The sequence below is a fragment of the Apis florea genome, unplaced genomic scaffold, assembly GCF_048593485.1.
Source record: "Apis florea isolate Af1SG1 unplaced genomic scaffold, ASM4859348v1 contig_3493_pilon, whole genome shotgun sequence".
Taxonomy (NCBI): domain Eukaryota; kingdom Metazoa; phylum Arthropoda; class Insecta; order Hymenoptera; family Apidae; genus Apis; species Apis florea.
The window spans coordinates 2,129,105-2,151,438 of record NW_028256772.1 but is presented as its reverse complement, the minus strand read 5'-3'; the positions used below and the strand labels follow the sequence as shown (position 1 = coordinate 2,151,438).

Here is a 22,334-nt window from a genome sequence, read left to right as displayed (position 1 = left end):
AGTAATATTATATATTCGTATTGCCTATTGTGTTTGACATAATTGTTAGTCTGGCATTTTTAATGTATTTTTCTAAAATAAATAACTATGGAAAAAGTCATTATAATATACATATGTGATAATTTTAATAATACTATCCTGATTTCATTGCTTTAAAATATTGAGAAATAAATAAAAATATTCGTATTATAGCATTCATATAATTATAAACTAGAGATTTAATTACTATAAATATTTGATATGTTTTATTGAAAAATGCTTTAAAAAATGTTTAAATTTATATATTATAATTTTATTATTTTTTTTCGTTGCATATAAGCACAAAAAATTTGAAGTACGAATATTTTGATAATATACAATAGAAACATTGTTTGAGGATAATGTTCGAAATAAAATTTTTTGAACATTTTGTATCGTCTAGAAACATTCATAAAATTTATTGTATTTTCTAAAAAGTGTACTATAAGTGAGAGTGTAATATATTTATCTATTCAACAAAAATGTACATTTTTCGCTATATAATTCCTATCCATTATTATGATATTATAAATTTAATAAAATATGAATTTTAAGAATGCATTTAAAAAATCAAAGTGCAAAAAAATATTTCTCAAACGTATCATCAGATGGCGTCTTCAATTATTGTCGAATGCGGAACAGGACATTCCAGCGGCATCGAACTTAGTTGTGCGTAGACAATTGTTCAGATACAAACGTGGGGGAAGATGGTATGGTTTTACTTTATATGGTGAATATACAGTTAATTGAAGCATATTTATTCAATAATCTAGAGTGTAAAGATTTAAATTCTTTTTTTATGCGCTTATATATTATTTCTTTATATGTGTTATTTATTTTGACAATATAAAATTTTTTCAAAATTTCCTATTATTTAATTTGACAGCACAACACAAAAGAATCACATTAATTTATTAGTAGAAAGTGCGCGAATGGTTAAAAAATCAATGTCTATCGTATAATACCACGTGTGTATAGTTATGAATTTCATCGTAGGCGTGTGTAACGATCGAAACGCTCCATTTAGTAATGATATTAAGAGCTTGCAGAAAGTTTGGAAAGTATATATTGTTAAAAAATAAAACTTCGGATAATAATATACACGCATATATTAGAAAGAGTTTCAATATTTCATAAAAATTGATAAAGAACAATGCCTAATGGTCGAAGAAGCGCGGTGCATAGCATAATGCCACCGCATTATCTACATGAGTTGCCGGCAGAAGACGAGAAAAGATTTGAACAAATATTTCAAAAATTAGATTTAGATGGAAATGGAAGAATTGATGTAAAAGATTTGTCCAAGGCACTTCGTGATGTGGGTGTTGATAAATATTATGCGGAGGTATATATAATTTTATAATTTAAAAATAATTTAAAAAATACTAATAGCATACAATCGAATTATAGATATATGCAATTTTCGAATTTCGAATGAAAGTCATTATTTATATGATATTCTATTCTTTCTATTCTTTAAACCAATATTTACATGTATTATGATTTCATTTTTTTATATTATTATTAAATGTAATTGAAAATTTATAAAATATATCTCATATATATATAATTCCAATAAAGACATACCCTTATATTAAGCGATAAATATTTATTGCGAATATATTAAAAATGTTAGTCTTTAATAATAAATAATATGATATGTTTTATATGTAATATTTTAATTTTTAATGATTTCAATAATTTCAATAAAAAAATTATTTTGTTTTATAAAATTTATAAAAAATGGTATTATTTAAATATTATATTTTAAGTAATAATAGATAAAAAATAAAAACAATAAATAGTGCTATAAATTAATATTTATTATAAGATAAATTGAATGACTTATTTTAATTGTGATATATAAGCAAAGCTTTGAATTCTTAAACATTTCATAAAATTTTTATTTCAATTTCGTAATTAATAATAATGATTTTGAATTTTTAAAAGTGCTTTATAAATTATTAATTTTATATATTTGAAAAATTTTATTTGATAAGGAAAAAGAAAAAAAGATTGTCATGGATATTCTCGAAACCGGGGTACATATGTATCCTATATATAGTTGTTACTTAATACAATTTACATAGTTTCATTAAGGTTATTATCCAATTTTATAATATTTTCTAAATACAATAAAATATTCTAATATTCAAATTCATAAAAATGTTTATTTGTTTATCAATAAAAAATATTATATGAATGATATAAAAATATTATATAAATTTTTCATTTTATAAAAAATTAATAAAATAATCTGTAACTGTATGTACTGACTTATAAGTCTTATATAATTCAAAAGTTTTTTTTTTTCAGAGATTTTTAGCCAGATCGGATAGTACTAAGAGCGGTGATATCACACTTGCAGAATTTATACATTATGTCCGCGAACACGAAAAAAATCTGCGTTTACAATTCTCACATCTTGACACAAATAAGGATGGTCAGTAGATGTACGAAAAATAATTATTATTTAGCGTATATAATGGGAAAGATATATATATTTGTTAATTATTTCTCAAGAAATTTCTATATGAAATAATTTTTTATCTATTGACTTTTATCTATTGATTCAAATTCTAATAAAATATATTTAATAATATTAAATATTAACTTTTGTTTATGTATTATTTAAACTATAAAAATCATTTTAAATTTTTTATTTGATATTTCATTATTAATATAATCTTCTAATCTCTTATAAAATTTTATTAGAGATCGTAATATGATTTTTAAAACTAATCACAATTTTTAATAATAAATATATATTAATGAAAATCGTACATACAACTATGTACAACTATATAATCATTAGGTTTTTTTTTTAATTTAAAATTATACTTTGTACGTATAACCAAAGTTTCTAAAAATCTTTATGTTATAAATTATATATAAATAAAAATATAAAAAAAATAGAATTTGATTAATTTTTTCAAATGTAATTTCACGAAAAAATTTTTTAAAAAATAAGAAATAGTTTTATATAAATGATAACTTATAAAACATATTTTATATACAAATAATTATCTTGAATATAATCTTAATAATAATCAAATAAGTCACAACTTAAAAATTCATAAAATAATAATAATAATTATTCTTCATTTAATTATTTTTTTATATAAATTGTATTTAATATATTTAAACTATAACAATATATTTTTTATATTATCATATCGTTAATTCGTAGGTAAAATTGATTTAGAGGAATTAATAAAAGCATTTGAAGAATTGGGAATAAAAATGGATTTCAATGAAGCAAAGAAATTATTGCAACGGTAAGTTTAATGGAATATTTTATTTTTATATTTAACATATATAATATATGTGAATTTTTTATTTATATAAATTTGCAAAAAATGAAATACAATTTGTAATATTGACTTATAGGATGGACAAAGATGGAAGCCTCACTATAAGTTTTAACGAATGGCGAGATTTTTTGCTTTACGCGCCAAGTTCCGATCTTTTGGGTCTTATTGAATATTGGCATCATACAAATGTAAGTAATTAATGTAATTCATATATAATAAATTATAAATTAAATATATTTACACTATTTTATATGTTACATATTATATAGATACTTATAAACTTATAATTATATATCTATATATTAGTTTATATCTATATACACTATATCTATCTATATCAACAAAAAATTATTACCTTACTATTCTATATATATTGAAATATAAATTTAATAATACAAATAACTCCAGAAATGTTTGCACTTTACATATATTAATTGTACAATGAACTTAGGATGTAATTTATATATGTATGGAAAAATGATTGAGTTGATTCAAGTTTCTGATTCGTCGACAAAGAGGGCTCGACCGAAGATGTGACGTAACGATTGTCATTCAAAATGACCTTGATAGTTTGCAGCTGTTTCTATCACCTTTCCCCGCTATATCGTATTCCCTGCTCTTTTTAACTTGATTTCACACGCATGCGCTATTGAGGTTAGCTTTTCTTACACATGCGCTGTTTTAATTTTGCAAAACTGACTTATTGATAATCATAGTCCTACTAACCAAAGAAAGATTGAGAGATCGAATGATGTTTCGTGAATATAAAACTTAAATTTTTTTAAATGTAATCCATATTATATCATAAATAGCTCGATCTCAAATAGTGAAAATGTTAGTTAAAAGTAAAAGTGATGAAATAAAAGATATCGCCGACGGAATTTTCAATTACTTCTCTTTTCTGTTTTTATTTAATAGAAAGGAAATCATTGAATAATTCAATATATTAATGATTAATAAAATAAGCTATTTGAAATATTAGTAATTTAATTATAATTTCATGTAATTATATTTCATTTTATATCTTTTGTCAAATACTTAATCATTACTGGACTATATTAATAATCAATTATAAATAAAAATTTAATTAAATAATTTTAATTTATATAATTTTCATAATTATACACTTAAAAAATAATATAAAATATCAGATTATTGTTTATAAAAACATTATATTTTAAATAATGATCAATAACAAAAAAAACAATGATAAAAATCAATATTTTATAATTACTATAAAGTAAATTAAATATTAGATATATAATAAAGATATATAATGAAGTATATAAGATAATGAGAAGTATTACAATTTTATTATTATATATTAATTTATTATATAATTTAAATTTAATCACAAAAGCAAAATTTTTTACTATGATGAAGTATTTCGCAATATTTCATCAGCCGTATATACTTACTATATGAAATCATTGTTTCATACTAGGAATTTTAATTATAAAATAAATACAAAATTAATATTTAAATTTAAAATTAAACATTTTTTAAAAATGAAATTTGAAATTTTAATAAATAATTTATAATTATAAAAAAAGATAAAATATATTTTTATGTTATAAATCATTTTTTTTTATAAAATATATATTGCATATATTATTGGATATATAAATATTTTTCAAAAATTAATTTTATTCATAAGTTAATAAATTTTAAATGTTTTGTTAAAATGAAACAATATTTTTGAATAAAAATCTATTATTCAATTTTTTATTATTTTGAATATGATATAATTGTCATAGAATGACACATTTTATTATTGAATGAAGATCTATTATTCGATTTTTTATTGTTTTGGATTATATATTGTTATAAAATGACATATTTCATTATTCATATAATGCATGTGCTATGTTTGAAATGTAGTATATTGTGCATGCGAGGTGTGTGTGTGTGTGTATGTGTGTGTGTGTGCGCGCGCGCGTGTGTGTACATATGTAATATCTATAGATCTATAGTATATATAGGTATATATCTACATGTATGTGTCTTCTATATATACAGTATAAATATTACGCAAAAATCAATATTACATAAACAAAATTTCATTTTTTTGTTTAATACTCCATCTTTTTATTTTATTTGTAGATTTTATTTTATAGTATTTATTATGACTATTGTAAAAATGTATATAATTGCTATATGATTGAATAATTTATCTTTTACGATGATTTTTATATCAAAATAAACTTTCACATGAAGTGAGGCCACGTGCTTACATGTCCTTCTCAAATATGATAATGTGTCAATTATAATACACAATTGCTCTAAATTGAAATATTAACAAGGGATTAAATTTTTGTAATAATATTGTGTTATTCATCATTGTTAATATATTTGAAAATAAATTTTATCAAATATTTTTAACAAAGATGTAGAAAAAATTATTTAATTTCAAATTGCAAATTTTATTGATTCAAAAATAATTTTATTAACATCATAATATAATCACAAAATTTTTTTATTTATGTTTTTATGTTTTCATGTATTTATTATTAATGTATTGATAAAATATTATATCAATAATAACCTTTTCAATAATATAAAATAACCATTAAATTATAGTAATTATTTTAACAAATTATAAAACCAGTTTATGATGAATATTGAAACTACTTTAAGAAACGTGACGCACACTGTAGATATTGCAAGAAAATAGTGGGGAAGGGGAGGGGGGCTTTCTCGACTAAACGAAAGATATCTTTGTTTCAATTCTTATACTATTTCTCGATGGCACTTTTTAGTCTTGAGATTGGACTCCGAGCTCTCAAACCGCTGACTAATGGCGAGGCTCGTTATATCTAATTCTCTTGTATTCGATAAGTTTTACCTATTATTATTTATGTTTTCATATTTATCCTCATGTTTATTTCGCAATCTTAAGTGTTGAATCTGCTAAATTTTAGTTCAACTTTTCGGTATTAAAAAGAAAAAAATTTAGTGAATGTAGTTCTTATTAATTTTTATTTCTGAAATAATGTATACATTAAAAAATTCAGGATTTTTGAAACATGATTGTATTTCATCTACTTGTCCGGTCTGTGAGGAATTTCTTCAAAATTATCATGAATTATTGCAAAGGGTAAGTGTTTCTTCTTATCCAATAATAATATAACTATATACATAAATACTGAAATAAATAATGAATTAAAAAAATTAAGATTAATTCAGTGCAATTTTGATTTATCTTAAACTTGTATATAATACTATAAAAAAAAAAAGAGGGATTAAAAATGTAATTTAATTTTGTAACAATTAATTTTTATTATTTTATATTTTTATAGAAACTTCATTTTACAAATTATAATGAAGTTTCTTTTTAAAATTTCGTAGATAGGCAAATCAAGAAATTTTTTGTATATATAATACGTCTACTTATATCTATAAGAGGTTATAATTGTATAGAGGTTATGGCTGAAAATATCACGTGGGAAATGATCAAGAAACCGAAAATTTATTTTATTATTTTTTAAGACATAGTTTTGTGAAATTAATTTAATTTTGGTAAAGCTTTAACAGAACATTTTTTTGCGTCAAATTATTACTTGACATATTCAAGAAACAGGATATTATTTGTATTACTATTTGAATAATTACCATTAATAATTCAATGACTTTCTCTATACAGTAAATGATAGTTAATATAACAAATGTATGTTATATAAATATTTTATTCTTAAATATACTAAAAAAAAAATATTTATTATAAGAAAGTTTATTAAATTCTTTTAAGCATGTTTGATCATATGTAGAAAATAAGATTTATATTAATTACGAATGTGTGTCCAATATTCGTAAAATATTATATGATGATCATTAATGTTACTTCTTTTCTTTCTTTGATTTATTCTAAGTTGTTTTGCATAAATATTTCATGTTTTGCACAAATATTACATGTATAACTTTACGCGGGAATTTTTATAATTGAAGAATACAATAAAAATCACTTTTGTATAATTTTAATTATATAATTCATAATTTAATGATTTAATTAGATACAAATAATATGATAATGATTAATTAATGTTTTGTTAATGAAAATTTAATTTATTACATAAATAAAAACTAGAGTTCTGAAAAAAAATACAAAATTGACGAAGATCATTTCTATTATAAACTATTTTAGTTTGACATTTTAGTTTGAATTATTTAGTTTGAATTATTTTTATTTAGTATATAACATCAAAATTCAAATTTCATAATTACAAATAAAACTCCAATAATTAAATCAAGAAATTACAATTATTCATAAAAATATTTATAATAAATGTTTAATTTTAATTTTAATAGTATATATCTTTGTAAATTATAAAAAATATGAATTCAAACTTTCTTTTAGTAGATGTATTATTTTATAAATATATGCAATTTATTTAATTAACTTGATATAATGAAATATAATATAATATGATAATATAATAAAATATTGAAAATTAAATGAAATTTTACTATTATATTATTATTGCTATTAAAAAATAACAATTTTTTAAAAATTAAGAATTTTGATCTTTATGGTTGTAACATTTAAGATTTTAAAAAGTTTTTTTTATTAATAATGTACTTTATGTTTTATATTTATCTTAGATTCATTACTTTTCTTTACATTTATGTTTATTGCTGTTTTTTTTATTAATGATTCAATTTTTTTCATAAAATATATTATTTTAGTTTAATAATTTAAATTTGTAATGTATTTAATTGTAAGTTCAAAATGCATTTTTTTTTACTTATTTTATAATACTCAAATAATAAATTAATTATTTAATACATTAATAAATAATAAATAATTTTTTAATAAATTTTTTATATTTGTTATATTACATTATTATAATGTTTTTACAATAATGTATGTAGATATTCAAAAAAATAAAAAATAGTATTATTTTCGATATTTGAGGAATAAATATCTAATTATGCTCATAAAAATTCGATTTTGTATGTTTATGATAAAAATTTCACAGTTTGATTGTAAAAAATTTTAAATCAAATTAATAAATTGTGATTTATGAAAATTTAATAACATATTGTATGTTGGATTGCCAAAAATTATATTTCAGAGATACTTAAAAATATTATATAATTGCATATAATTATATTTTACAAATATAATATATATTTTATTAATACAAAATTGCACAATATTCATTCATATAAAAAAATATTTATTAAAATAATAATCATTTTAAATTCTTACAAAAATGAATAACAATAATTCGTATAAAAAAAATAAAAAATTAATGTTACAATCTTATATTTTTTTAAATATAAAAATTGCAAAAATATACATACATATTGAGAAAAATATTGATAATATTATAAAACAAATATATTTAATATCTCAGTATAAAGTAAGTATTGGAGCTAGTAACTGGGCAATTGTTATCTGACACTTGAGTCGGAATATCGATTTTCCTAAGTTCTAACTGTCATTAAGTATTTCCATTTGTATTTTATAATTTAAAACAACATGATTCCGCGTATATTTTATTGCACTTTGATGATTTTTGATAAAAAATAAATATAATTATTAAAAAAATTTTATTTTTTAATACAAATATAAAATAAATAATAATAAATAAATATAATAAATATAATAAGTGATATTTTCACTTATTATTTTCATAAAAAAAAATTAATAGTTTGATATCGAATTTAATAGATTTTTAATTAATCTTATCAAATATCATTTTAATCAAAGCATACTTAAATTAATTTGGCGTACATGTTATATTAATCCAAACTATTTATTTTATGCAGAAATATATATATTTACATATATATAATTTCGATATTTCTTTTATTTCGATAAAATAAAAAGAAAAGTCTTAGATCAAAATCAAATCATTATTAAGTTATATTATATATCTTAATTAAATTATTTTATTTTACTTTCTCTATTTAGGTAAATTCAAAATAATATTTTGTAATTAAAAATTTCTTACATCGGAAGAATATTAGTTATATTGAAGGAGATTTTATAGCTAACATTAGGCAAGACATCAAACTGTTTATTGGCTTGTAGCCCAATTTAACTACAGAAAACCATTTCTTTGTATCTTTTGGTCTTTAAATTTATCCAATTTTAATCAGAGTTTTATACAACATCGTGTAATCTTCAAAAAAAATAATGAGAGATCCGTTCAATGATGGATAGCGTGGATATCGATACAGATATCGCACTTCAGTTTTACATAAAGTTAAGTATCTACGATTGATACATTTTCAATTCATTTTATTTAATCTTGATTAATTTGACAGTTCTAAAAAAAAATTTTCAATAAACATATTTTATTATCATAAAAATTATTTCATATGTTTTCTATTCATTTTTAATTTATTATATACTATTTATATATTATTTTAAACATACTAACATTTATTTTTGTGACATATTGAGCTATGATTTAAGATTGAACAAAAATATGTATATTTTTTATATTAATTATGGTAATTAAAAAATTTTTTATAAAGTTTAAAAAATTAAAATTGTAATTTTATAATGATTAATGGATATCGTTATGAATTTTTTTTCACGCAAAACATTGATAATAGTTGCTTGTGCAATCAATCAAAAGCATGCAAGGTCGAAATCTAATTTAGTGAAACCTTACTGCATCAAGGTCTTTTGTAGTTGTTTCTATTTTTCTTATATATAACTTGTCCAGATGAAAATGAAATCTGAGTTTTCATTGTTTTACAATAGAAAATATATTAAAAAAAAATTTCATCGTTCATGAAACATTTAATTTATTGCTATTTAACAATTTTGCCAAAAAAAATAGAATATAAGTAAATGAAAATAAATAACACGAATTTTTATTTCGAATGCTTATCTGTTAATGATCATATCTATGTTTAAACATAGGACGTTTTAAAAATAAATATATAAACGATCGAATTGATAATAAATGTTCGTTTTTTTAGATTAATGTTAATTTGCCATATATTTAACTATTTGCAATGAATGCAAGTGATGATAAATAACAAGTTTATAAAACTGCTAAATATTTTTCTTTTCTGCATTTTTATCTATTTTATTTAGATCTAATGAACAAAATTTTATTAAAAATTATGTATTTTCAAAATTATATTTATATAATAGGATTATTCAAAATTTTAACTTAAAATATCAAAATATTTTCTAAACACTGATACGTGTTTTGTAATTGAAATTTAAGTTTAAAATTTAAAGAAATCAGTTTTATAGTATTAGTATTATGATATTATAGTATTATATTATAATATTAGTATGTCACCTAATATTAGCTATATAATACCTTTTTTTAATAATCATATTATTAAAAAAAGAAAACAGATTAATTGCAAAATATGATATAATGTTTATAACAAAACAAAAGTTCAAAATCCATGTCTAAAGTAATCTGAAAAATATATATACTTGATCGGAGTTCAAGAATTATCTGACACGTGGTACGCAGACTTATTGGTTTAAGCAAAACATAGCTAGCTATGTATTTCAACTAGATTGAAGAGGATCAATGGATATTAATTTAAAAAATGTTGAAAAATATTTTTCAGATAATGGTTAAAATTATTTTTTTTAAATAATAATTGAAATTAAAATTAATGACGTTCTAATAAATTTTGAAATATTTATATCTGATTTAATTATTTTTAAGCCAATGTAGATCATGTAATCTAGATTATATATAATTATAAATTAATAAGGTTTTTTTTTTACATATTTTGGCAACAATGACATAAATATATATTTATGCATAAATGCTAGATGTCAGTCACAGAATATGGCGGGTAAAAGATTAATCATTAATGAATTAATCATGCACGATTTATCGAAGTTTAAACTACATTTTCGCGGTACAATTCTTTTCAATATGCAAAGCGGTGGTTCATTTTCGGTGTGTTCATTAATAAGAACATGTATTTATGCAAAAGAATAAATTTTAATAATTTCATTGGTTACTGTTCTCTTTTCAGTATATGGACATCGGGGAAGATATTGGTGTCCCCGAGGATTTTACAACTGGTGAGATGGTCTCCGGAATGTGGTGGCGACATTTGGTGTCCGGTGGCGTAGCAGGTGGTGTATCACGCACATGTACTGCACCTTTAGATCGTATTAAAGTTTATCTACAGGTAGGTTTATAAGAATATTTCAGATATAAAAATCTTTGATTTACCAAATAATATTTAACTTAATGTATATAACATATTAAATTTAAAGAAGATAAGAAACAAAAAAATTAAATTTAAAGAAAAAAATTTAATTATTAATAGAAATTAAAAGATAATTATAGTTTAATAGATAATATAATCATAATATTAGATACGTAATAAATATTAAAAAATATAAATATAAAATAAAAAATAATAAAAAATAATCAAAATTAAATGTAGTATTCAGTTCTATTTGTTTTACAAAAAATATTTTTAGGTGCATGGAACGCGACATTGCAAAATCAAAAGTTGCTTCAGGTATATGCTTCGTGAAGGTGGCTCTCTTAGTTTGTGGAGAGGAAATGGTATAAATGTACTTAAAATCGGACCAGAAAGCGCGTTGAAATTTATGGCCTATGAACAAATTAAAAGAGCGATTAAAGGAGATGATGTTAGAGAGCTCGGTCTTTACGAACGATTAATGGCGGGATCATTAGCTGGTGGAATTAGTCAATCAGCTATATATCCACTTGAGGTATACAATTAACAAATCATAATATCTAAAATATTTATTATTTTATAATGATATTATTCATGATATTATAGGTACTCAAAACTAGATTTGCACTTAGAAAAACAGGAGAGTTTTCAGGTTTAGTAGATGCAACAAAAAAGATATATAAACAAGGAGGTTTAAAATCTTTTTATAGAGGCTATATTCCTAATTTAATGGGAATAATTCCATATGCTGGTATTGATTTGGCTGTATATGAAGTAAATATAAAATTGAAATAATTAATATTTAATAATCTTTGGAATATTATTATTTACTATTTTTTATTACAGACTTTGAAAAACAGGTATTTACGAACACATGATAAAAATGAACAACCACCCTTTTGGATATTATTATTATGTGGAACAGCTTCAAGTACAGCCGGTCAAGTGTGCTCATATCCTTTAGCATTAGTTAGAACACGGTTACAAGCAGATATATCACCAGGAAAACCAAATACTATGATTGCTGTTTTTAAAGACATTATTAAAAATGAAGGAATTCGCGGTTTATACAGAGGCTTAACTCCAAATTTTTTAAAGGTATGAAATAACTTGAATAACAAAATTTGACCAATTCTAAAATTATTAATTATATTAATTGTCTTTCTCTTTTAGGTGGCACCAGCTGTATCCATTAGTTATATAGTATATGAAACTGTTAGAGATTTTTTGGGTGTTAATATGACGTGATGATTATTTATTTTAGGTAATATTAATTTAATTAAATTATTTTTTAATTACATTATATTAAAATATACAAACATACCAGTCGTTGGTTGGGGTATTGAGCAATTTGGCATATTTTGCCTTTTGTTACATGTAACATCGCTTATTTATTGTTAACTTGATGCTTTTACAATTATTTAAGCATTTGCCATTTTTCAATTGTATCATATTATTACAATATAGAATACATATTTATAAAAGAATTTAAATAAGAAAATAAGTATAATAAGAATGGTCAATACAAAGAATTTGAATAATTTTCAACGAGATTTATATACTTGTGAATATATTATATTAATTAATTTAATTATATTCATTGTTATTTTTATTTTACTTCAGTAAAGAAAAACAAAAATATAGATTTTTAATTTAAAAGTAGAAATGATAGTACAAAGGTAATTAGTAAAAAGTATTATGACTTATAATTTCATTTTGATTGTTTTTTTTTTTTTTATGAAATATATAAGATCATGAAGTATGACTGGTAGTTGTAATAACAAGAAGAAAAAAATTCTTCATACAATAGCAAAGTTTCAAAAGTCAGATAATAAAATGCATGAGATATAATTTTATGAAAATATATGAATGTATTATTTAAAAATACATTATACAATTTTTTGAAAGTAGTAAGATCAAATTATATTATTACTGTGATATATATGATTATAAGATAAATTTTAAAAATATAATTCAATGCATAACATCCTATTAATTTTAAAAATATATTTAATTTTTAACGTAAATATCTTCCAGTATTTAATAATAATATTAATGATAATAATATAATTATAGTAATAATAATAATAATAATAATAATAATAATATCAACAATAACAATAATAATGATGAATAATTATAATAATAATAACAACAACAATAATAATAATAATAATGAATCCGCTTATCGCATAAGATGTTATGCTATGAGTTATTGCGAAAACTACATTTTTATAATTTATATGTTAAATTTGTTTTACGAATGGTTTATTCTCCATATTATATTTGTCACATATATTGTTCTTAGTAATAGTCTCATTAGTGAATTTTGTCAATGAATTATGTATATTCTATGTATTATAAATAATATATATTTAGGCTCCAAAGAAGTATATCGAGATATGGTATTATATCCGTGTCTGTTTACTTCTTTTTTCAGAATAATTGCAGAAATAATCATGAGTCTTAATTGAAAATGATAAAGAATAATAACTTTCTGTTCAAATAATTTCTGTTCAATTTAATTGCAATGAAGTTTTAGATATTATTTTTATGAATTAAAGATATCCTTTTACATTTTTCATTAGATTTTTAATATAAAAAATAAAATATAAGTAAAACAGTTAAAAATTACTAATCTTTTATAAAGTAATTAAAACATTTTATGTATTATATTACGTAGAAATATATAATTTTCGATTGCTTTTAAGTTAATAGAATGTTCACTATATTACAAATAGAATTTCTTAAAATTCATATAAATTTAAAAAAAAAAAATTATATATATTTATATTGTACGAAATTAAAATGTTTTACGAATTACGCATTATTACATATTATAATGAAATTGACAATTAAGTCTTGTGAAAATCATTGTGATTAATTTTTTTTTTTTTTAAATCTTTTTATGATATTCATCATACATATAACATTTTTATATTAAAAAGAAATTAAAAAGCATATAGAAATTATAAGTATAATTTATATAAATATATAAATATAAATATTTAAATATTATATAAATATATTAAATTATTGTAAAAGTCTAGTTCCTAACTAATTAACATTGGTTATTGAATTCGACTGAATGTTATCTATTAAATACGTCACACATGATATTCCTGCCTCAAACTATACATACATATTAATAATTTATATATGATAATGATAATATACAAAAACATATGCATCGTATCAAAATATTTTTTGCTACATACCTATTTATTAATATTTATTCATTTTAATATAAATCACCAAAGAATATCTTTTATAATTTGCAAAGTGCATACATAATTCTTTATTATATATATATATATTAGATATATCTATTTACTTCTGTATAAAAAATTGCAATTATATTTTTCTTTGGAAACAAAATATATTCAAAATAATTTCATGTTTCATGATTAGAATGCAGAATTAAATAGAAATTATGACAAAATAAATGTGTTATATCATTCTATTCATAATATAATAATAAAAATATGATTATTCTTTTATGTATATTTTTTTATCATAAAAATTTTAATTTTAATTCAGTAATTTTATTTATTAAATTTTGTAATTTAACAAAATTATAAATTAAAACTATATATTTTTTTGTGCATTTTATTGTTTATTTGATTTAATTTTTTAAAAATATTTTTATTTATATTTTTTTAAAATATAATTTATGATAAATTTATAATCGAATCGTATAATGTTGAATATATGTATCATAAATTTTTTTTATATGTTCTTTTTATATATAAATAAATATTGCTGAAAATTTATATATTTTTTAACTCTGGCAATGATATCATATCCATATTATTTAAACAAAGTTTTTATCATTTTCATTTTTTTTTATATAATTTTGTAAATTTATTAAAATAATATAATGAATATAAATTGAAATTTGATGATAATTAATAATATGATTTAGTAAAAATTCTTTATCTTATTATATTTTATATCTGCTATAACTGAATGTTTATAAATTCAAATAGAAAAATAAAATATTTGAAATTTATAAATATTAAAATTTACAACAGAATAACATAAAATAGATTAAATGATAATAAGAAAATATAAAAATTATTGAGCAATAAATTATAAAAAAATATCAATTTTTCATTAAATATTTCAAATAAGAAATATATATATATATATATATATATATATATATTTGAAATCTTTTGAGAATTAGCATAAAATATTGACGTGGAATGTAAGTTAATTTCATTGAATATCTTGTTTAGGCTGTTCCTAAGAATTTTGCAGCAGCTTCATCTAAGATCCAATATAATTCTCCATTGTGTGGTTGTACACGAGCAGCTGGCAAATTTTCTTTGTCTTGCAAAATTCGCTGTGAGATATTAAATATTTAAAGTAAAATAATAGCTTTCATACAAATTAAATTATTTTTCTTTAATTTTTAATAAAATAATTACCTTAATAATTTCTGCTTTGCTAGATCCGGTAACAGCAAATATGCATTTTTTTGCATTATTTATCACAGGAAGAGTAAGAGTAATACGAGATGGTGGTGGCTTAGGAGAATCATTTATAGGACAGACCCATAAACTGGCTTCATTCAAAAGTTTATGACCAGGAAAAAGAGAACATATATGTCCATCTGGACCCAATCCCAAAAGAAGTACATCAAAACATGGAACACGATCAGGAGGGAAAAAAACGGACATCTTCTTAATATAATCTTTTGCAGCATCTTCAGCTATAAGTATAATTAAACAAATGATATTTTATAAAAAAAAATCAAAAATTGAATTTTTGATTGAAACATATTTTACCAGATAGATCAGGATTAATTTTTATAAATTGATCTTCAGTTATTGGTATTTTTCCAATCAAGTTTGATTTATATTCTCCATAAGTGGAATCATTGCTATCAAAAGGAACAACTCTTTCATCACAAAAAAAAAAGTTCCATCTACTCCAATCAGTTTTAATATTAGGTAAACTTTGAGCCAATAATAATATTAAAGATCCTCCTGATAAAAAAAACATTTTATATTTTTAAATTGGCATTTTAATATAAAAAATAATTTATAATTTAAAAATTACAAAATAAATATAAAATTTAAATAATAATAATGCAAATTAAATAATTATATTAAAAAAATAATATACGTTAACCTATAATAATTTTTTACAGCATATGTAACCTATAAATTTATTTTATTATTTATTATTTTTATTATTATTAGCTTTTGTTATATTATATAAATATGTCTATATAAAAATATATATTTAATCATACTAATAATTTTTTTGATATTTAAAAATTAATAAATCAAGTAATTTTTATTTGAATTATATCACCTGATAATCCAACCTTGAACGTATCACTATTTGCAAATGCTTGTTCAGCACTCGTTTGGAGAAGGTTAGACAAACATGACACCACAGATCCATCTCGGGGTTCAACTAGTATTTTCTCCATCATTTGTAAGCAATTTTTAAATAGTATTTATAAATTTGTAACCTTAAATAAACGAAGAATTGTATATGAACAACGGAACTCGTGTTGAATATAAAGATACAAGGTGGTATTAGTTATATAGCATCGATTAACAGTAATCAGAATACAGCATTGGACATTCACGATAGCACGTGATAAATTTGTGATTTGCGATATTGAACTTTATTAAGATTGTATTGCGATCTTTTTTTATTGATAATCATTATAAATGAATTTTTTATAATGAAATCACGTAGTATATTCTTTATTGTAAAAAGTTATAATTTATAAGTGATATTTAAATACTTTATGAATAGAATTTATATTTAAATACACACAATAGCGGCAATTTAAATTTCCAATCTATATTTTCTAATATCTTAAAAATTGAAACTATATCATTTATACTATGTAAATTCTAATATAATAAATTTATGTAAAAAGCGAAATGCATTTATTTATCAATTCAAATCCAAAATTTTATGAAATGAATAATGTTTATAAAGTAATTTTTATAAAAATTTTAGGTTATAAAATTTTCAGTGATAACTGGAATGTTTAATTCAGTGAAATATTATAATCAAATCAAGATGCACCATATTATATATTTAACGAATATAGAAGTGCTTTAGCTGATTCTTAATCAATTTTTTGAAGATACTACATAACAATCATGTCATTTTGTATGCGACTTGCTCGCAGTAAACCCATCCGTTTATTAGGAGGCATAGCTATGAAATGTTGGGCTTTCTCTGGAACTTATATACTTGCCTGTTTTCTTCTATATTGGTTGTATGGTGGATTTTCTGCTTTCTTCCTACTTTGCTTTGCAACTACAGGTAAATTTAATAATTTCAGTAGTTTTTGCTCTAATATAAAATTGATATCACAATACATATTTATAGGTATATTATATCATAGAGAAGATCAACTTGTATATCGTCCAGAGTCACCTGCTAATTCTCGGGTTTATGTTCCTGCACCTTCAATATTTAATTTACCTTATCAAAGTATTTATACTAGATCAAGAGATGGTACAATGTTACACATGTTCTTTATTTCTCAACCAGAAGATAAAATGAAAAAGGTGCCTACTTTATTATTTCTTCATGGCAATGCTGGTAATGTAGGACATAGGTAAGTGATTTTTTAAATTAATTCTATTATACAGTTTTATATATAAAAATAAAATAATGATTCTATAATTATTTTAGATTAAAAAATGCAGTTGGACTATATCATACTATACAATGTAATATTTTAATGCTAGAATATAGAGGCTATGGTTTATCACAAGGTTCACCATCCGAAGAAGGTTTATATATGGATGCTCGTGCAGGAATTGATTATTTATCAAGTAGAACTGATATAAATACAAACGAAATAATTGTATTTGGTAGATCATTAGGTAGCTATATTTGAAATGCATTATTTCTAATAAAAAATGTATATCATATATTATATAACATGTTTAAATATTATTATAGGTGGAGCTGTAGCTATTAACTTAGCTACAGAACCAGAAAATTCACAAAAAATTTGGTGTCTTATTCTTGAGAATACTTTTACTAGTATTCCTAATATGGCTGCATTACTTTTCGGATTAAAATGTTTACAATACTTACCCCTTTTTTTATATAAAAATAAGGTAAATTAGTTTTTCTAAATGTTTAATTATTTTATATAAAAAAATTTTAATTAAATGAATAATAATTATTACATTAAATTATATAATTAAATCAATATATTACAGTATTTATCCATTCTCAAAGTGCGATCAGTAACAGTACCTACACTATTTATTTCTGGTCTGGCGGATACGTTAGTACCACCATATATGATGCAAGACCTTTATAAAAATTGCAAAAGTCCATGTAAAAAAATACTTTCAATTTCGGGAGGTACACACAACGAAACATGGTGTCAACCGCGATATTACAAAAATATATGTAATTTTTTAAATGAATTGAGAGAAAATCCTCCGATTCCAGTGACATCTAGTCATTGGCAAATAGATGATATATAATTACAAATTATTACGTCCAAAGCGATAACTATATTTTGAAGATTTCAATATTAGGTTAACAGAATAAAAAAATAGATTATATTTAAATACATTATAAATTTTTATTACATACGATTAATCAATTTAATTATAAACATAATTTAGCTTATAATTGATGAAGATCAATCTTTTACATTAAAATATTTTATTAAAATGTATATTAAAATAAGTGATATTACAAGTGTACAGTGTTTGAAATCATCAAAATATTACGATTTAAATTTAATCAAGTATCTGTCCTGCAATTAAAATTTACAAATAATTAAATAAAATCTTAAATCCTTCCAATATTTAAGGCATTTTGCCAAGTAAATATAATTAGAAGAACAATAATCTTAATTAATTATTTTTATTGAAAATAAACTGTTTTTGTATTAAAAATATATTATACATAATTATACAAATATTTATGTATTTACATATATGAATTATGAATATATGTATATTTATTATTTATTTTAATATTTTGATGTTCATAATAAATATAGGATTATATACTACCATCATGCGCGCTCACACACACAGAAAAAGAGGGATATATATCTGTATATTGTATAGAAATAACATTTTATTTATTTATATTTTTTCAATAATAATGATATTAAATTTGAATAAAAACAAAATTGCATATATGATAATAGCTTATATGATAAGTATGTATATAATGATATATAAAATTATAAAATTTTTTTAGACATTGAATTTAATCGATTTTTTATTATTTATGCATTTATTGATATTTTGTAATTAATAAAATATTTAATATTTAAACAAATAATGATTCTTAAATTTGTTATTAATTTAAAATAATAAAAAATAAATATATGATTCACTATTAAATTGAAAAAAAATATTATTTATTATTACATAAATTTTAATAAACAAAACTCTTATAAAATATATTGAGACTTTAAAAAATTGAAAAAATTTTTTAAATTAAAGAAAATGTGTAGAAATTACACAAGAAAAAAATAAATTGAAAAAAAATGATAAATTTTAAAATTTTCTATTGACTCTTCTTCTTTTTACGGCTATTCTTTGTGTCCATATGATGCCTGCCAGTATTAAAATTGTTAATACAGTTGTCGCTATTCCTACAACAACTAATAAACCAGGACTAGAATCAAGTTTTATTATTTCAGTGGTCATTATACTTGCAACATTTATTGAAAAATTTTCATTAAAAATTGATGTATTACAAAAAATTTGATTTTTCCATCCGTACCAATGTACCATTCTCATATTGGATATTTGAGTAGGCCAAGAACACCTTGTACAATATAACAAAATATATAAAATAATTAATATATTACATTTTTGCATTTTTGATACTAAATGATTTATATAAAAATTAAAAAATATATACCTCAAATCATCTAAAAGATGAGGCCGAACAATATAAAGTTTTGGAACTAAATCATTTAACATCCACTGTAATGTACAATTACATTTAAACGGATTTCCTTGTAAATTAATATTGTACGTTGAAAGACTATTATTATGTATAATTAATTTTCGTGTTATATAGGAAAATTGATTGTTACTTAAATCTAACTAATACAAAAAATTATATATGTATATTATTAAATTATAGTATTTTAATAATAATATATTCATAAAATAATTTTGAAAGATCGATTCTAAAAACTATATAAAAATTGGTATATAAAAATATAGATTAAATTTTATTTATTAAGTTGTAAATAATTAAATAAGTTGTAATAAAAGAATCGTGTAAAACAGAAATAACAAAACGATAATATGATTTATTATAAATAAATCTTAATGAATATTTCTCGATATTTCTTTTTTTTAACTCTAAACTCGTTTTTAAAATCGATCTTCTGAAAATATTCGAACATAAGATTTTAGAACTTACTGAACATAAATTCATATGTTTCAAAGCATCTTCATGAATAAAAGTCAACATTTTGTTATTGGATATAGTAATATTAATACAATTTTTTGATAGTGATTTTAAATTTGCCAATGTGTCTTTCTCTATAGATTTCAACATATTTATATTACTTGCATCGAATGAATTTAATTTTAAATCAGATGAAATTGTTAAGTTTTGAATAGGATTTTTATTAACTTTAAGCTGAAGCAATAATGGAAAATTTTTAATAGATATTACTTCAGGAATATAAGTAAATTTATTGTTAGATATATCCAAAATTTTCAAATTTTTAAACAGAATATTTGGAAAACTTGATAATATATTTCCACTAATATTCATATGTTGTAAATTATCTACTGTTAAATTGCTATATAATTGAGAAATTTTATTATGTTCTATACTTAGTATTTCGATATGAGTTAAATTATTTATTTCCATAATTTGATTATAACCAATATATAATTTAACCAATGTTTTCGGTAATATTTGCATATTTAATGTAACAAGAAAATTATTATTTACATGAAGTATTTTCAAAGAATTTAGATGTATTAAATTACAATCTTGTAAAGATTGAATTTTATTAAATGACAGATCTAAATATTGTAAATTTATTAACAATTCAGAGAATTTTTTCGGTAAACTAGAAATATTATTATGAGAAAGATCAAGTATATTAATCTTTAATATAGTTTGATTCATCGCGTGTTCTATCGAATTAATATGATTATAACTCAAATTTAACGACATCATTGTAGGAAGTATTTTCAGTAAGGAGTTGTCAAAAGTTTTTAATACATTCTTAGAAAGATTTAAATTTTCAAGATTATTTAAGTCTATAAACATTGTTATATATATTTTTTCTATATTATTTTCAGATAAATCCAAATTTTTTAAACATTTTAATTTTTTCAAAAAATTTTTAGGTAAATCAACTATATTATTTTTTGATAAAATAAGTTTGTTCAATTCTTGATAATTATTTAGTAATAAACCAAAATTAAGCATATCATTATTTCTCAAATATTTTCCATGACAATTAATTTCTAATTCTTCATTTACTGTAATATATAAAAATATATAATATTAATATTTAATATTTATTATATATATTAATATTTAATATTTAAATGAAAAAAATAATTATTCAATTTAACTTTATTCATAAAAAATTAAAAAATATATAGTTATCTTCTAAAGTTTCTATTAAAATGAAAGAATTTTACTTACCTGAACATGAACATATTGAACATATATTACATATAGAATTTTGTATTATCCACAAAAAACAAAATCCAATTAAATATAAATAAATCATTATATTAAATTTATATTAATTTTGATTTTCAATTGTATGTAATTAAGGTGTAGCCTACATTTAGCAACATGATGCTTTTGATAACATTATGACATATTTAT

The 22,334-nt window shown here is 20.4% G+C and overlaps 4 protein-coding genes across 13 annotated transcripts; 2 read left to right on the top strand and 2 right to left on the bottom strand.

Moving 5' to 3' along the window:
* Positions 1-641: 641 nt before the first annotated feature.
* Positions 642-17,399, top strand: SCaMC (Short Calcium-binding Mitochondrial Carrier). 9 transcript variants are annotated; one of them, XR_015293529.1, is made up of 12 exons: positions 642-748; positions 905-1,363; positions 2,335-2,461; positions 3,209-3,296; positions 3,409-3,520; positions 11,307-11,465; positions 11,764-12,021; positions 12,093-12,260; positions 12,333-12,584; positions 12,660-12,750; positions 15,728-15,836; positions 15,943-17,399. XR_015293529.1 is itself a non-coding variant. In XM_086912941.1 (10 exons), exons 1-9 carry the CDS (start codon positions 1,172-1,174, stop codon positions 12,732-12,734), a joined length of 1,431 nt encoding a protein of 476 aa, XP_086769067.1. In that variant the 5' UTR covers positions 654-1,171; the 3' UTR covers positions 12,735-12,750; positions 15,988-16,049. The 9 variants fall into 9 exon arrangements, 3 of the variants coding, with proteins under 3 accessions (XP_086769067.1, XP_003693551.1, XP_086769068.1); XR_015293530.1 differs by having other exon boundaries at positions 645-748; positions 1,015-1,363; XR_015293532.1 differs by having other exon boundaries at positions 647-748; positions 1,015-1,363; positions 2,335-2,471.
* Pgls (6-phosphogluconolactonase) lies at positions 14,853-16,947 on the bottom strand. Its single transcript, XM_003693506.4, has 4 exons — positions 16,812-16,947; positions 16,280-16,480; positions 15,920-16,203; positions 14,853-15,834 (listed from the first exon to the last, which is right to left on the bottom strand). Exons 1-4 carry the CDS (start codon positions 16,933-16,935, stop codon positions 15,724-15,726), a joined length of 720 nt encoding a protein of 239 aa, XP_003693554.2. The 5' UTR covers positions 16,936-16,947; the 3' UTR covers positions 14,853-15,723.
* On the top strand, positions 16,812-19,717 carry Bem46 (abhydrolase domain containing 13-like protein Bem46). 2 transcript variants are annotated; one of them, XM_003693504.4, is made up of 6 exons: positions 16,812-16,937; positions 17,478-17,789; positions 17,856-18,087; positions 18,165-18,358; positions 18,438-18,598; positions 18,704-19,717. In XM_003693504.4, exons 2-6 carry the CDS (start codon positions 17,624-17,626, stop codon positions 18,974-18,976), a joined length of 1,026 nt encoding a protein of 341 aa, XP_003693552.3. In that variant the 5' UTR covers positions 16,812-16,937; positions 17,478-17,623; the 3' UTR covers positions 18,977-19,717. The 2 variants fall into 2 exon arrangements, with proteins under 2 accessions (XP_003693552.3, XP_086769070.1); XM_086912944.1 differs by having other exon boundaries at positions 16,901-17,035.
* Positions 19,564-22,233, bottom strand: LOC100864237 (uncharacterized). Its single transcript, XM_012486277.3, has 4 exons — positions 22,146-22,233; positions 20,895-21,976; positions 20,382-20,569; positions 19,564-20,285 (listed from the first exon to the last, which is right to left on the bottom strand). The coding sequence occupies exons 1-4, from the start codon at positions 22,231-22,233 to the stop codon at positions 20,012-20,014; spliced, it is 1,632 nt and encodes a 543-aa protein (XP_012341731.1). The 3' UTR covers positions 19,564-20,011.
* Between the last annotated feature and the right edge of the window lie 101 nt (positions 22,234-22,334).

Excerpts from the sequence above, each read along its gene's own strand:
- LOC100864237 (XM_012486277.3), bottom strand. The coding sequence starts at position 22,233 with ATGATTTATTTATATTTAATTGGATTTTGTTTTTTGTGGATAATACAA. Across the intron at positions 21,977-22,145 it reads TTCAATATGTTCATGTTCAG|TAAATGAAGAATTAGAAATT; the intron begins GTAAGTAAAATT and ends TATATATTACAG. Across the intron at positions 20,570-20,894 it reads AACATATGAATTTATGTTCA|TTAGATTTAAGTAACAATCA; the intron begins GTAAGTTCTAAA and ends TTTTTGTATTAG.
- Bem46 (XM_003693504.4), top strand. The coding sequence starts at position 17,624 with ATGTCATTTTGTATGCGACTTGCTCGCAGTAAACCCATCCGTTTATTA. Across the intron at positions 17,790-17,855 it reads ACTTTGCTTTGCAACTACAG|GTATATTATATCATAGAGAA; the intron begins GTAAATTTAATA and ends ACATATTTATAG. Across the intron at positions 18,088-18,164 it reads GCTGGTAATGTAGGACATAG|ATTAAAAAATGCAGTTGGAC; the intron begins GTAAGTGATTTT and ends TAATTATTTTAG.
- SCaMC (XM_086912941.1), top strand. The coding sequence starts at position 1,172 with ATGCCTAATGGTCGAAGAAGCGCGGTGCATAGCATAATGCCACCGCAT. Across the intron at positions 3,297-3,408 it reads GCAAAGAAATTATTGCAACG|GATGGACAAAGATGGAAGCC; the intron begins GTAAGTTTAATG and ends ATTGACTTATAG. Across the intron at positions 11,466-11,763 it reads GTATTAAAGTTTATCTACAG|GTGCATGGAACGCGACATTG; the intron begins GTAGGTTTATAA and ends AAATATTTTTAG.
- Pgls (XM_003693506.4), bottom strand. The coding sequence starts at position 16,935 with ATGATGGAGAAAATACTAGTTGAACCCCGAGATGGATCTGTGGTGTCA. Across the intron at positions 16,481-16,811 it reads GTTCAAGGTTGGATTATCAG|GAGGATCTTTAATATTATTA; the intron begins GTGATATAATTC and ends TTTTTTTATCAG. Across the intron at positions 15,835-15,919 it reads GCAAAGCAGAAATTATTAAG|CGAATTTTGCAAGACAAAGA; the intron begins GTAATTATTTTA and ends AATATCTCACAG.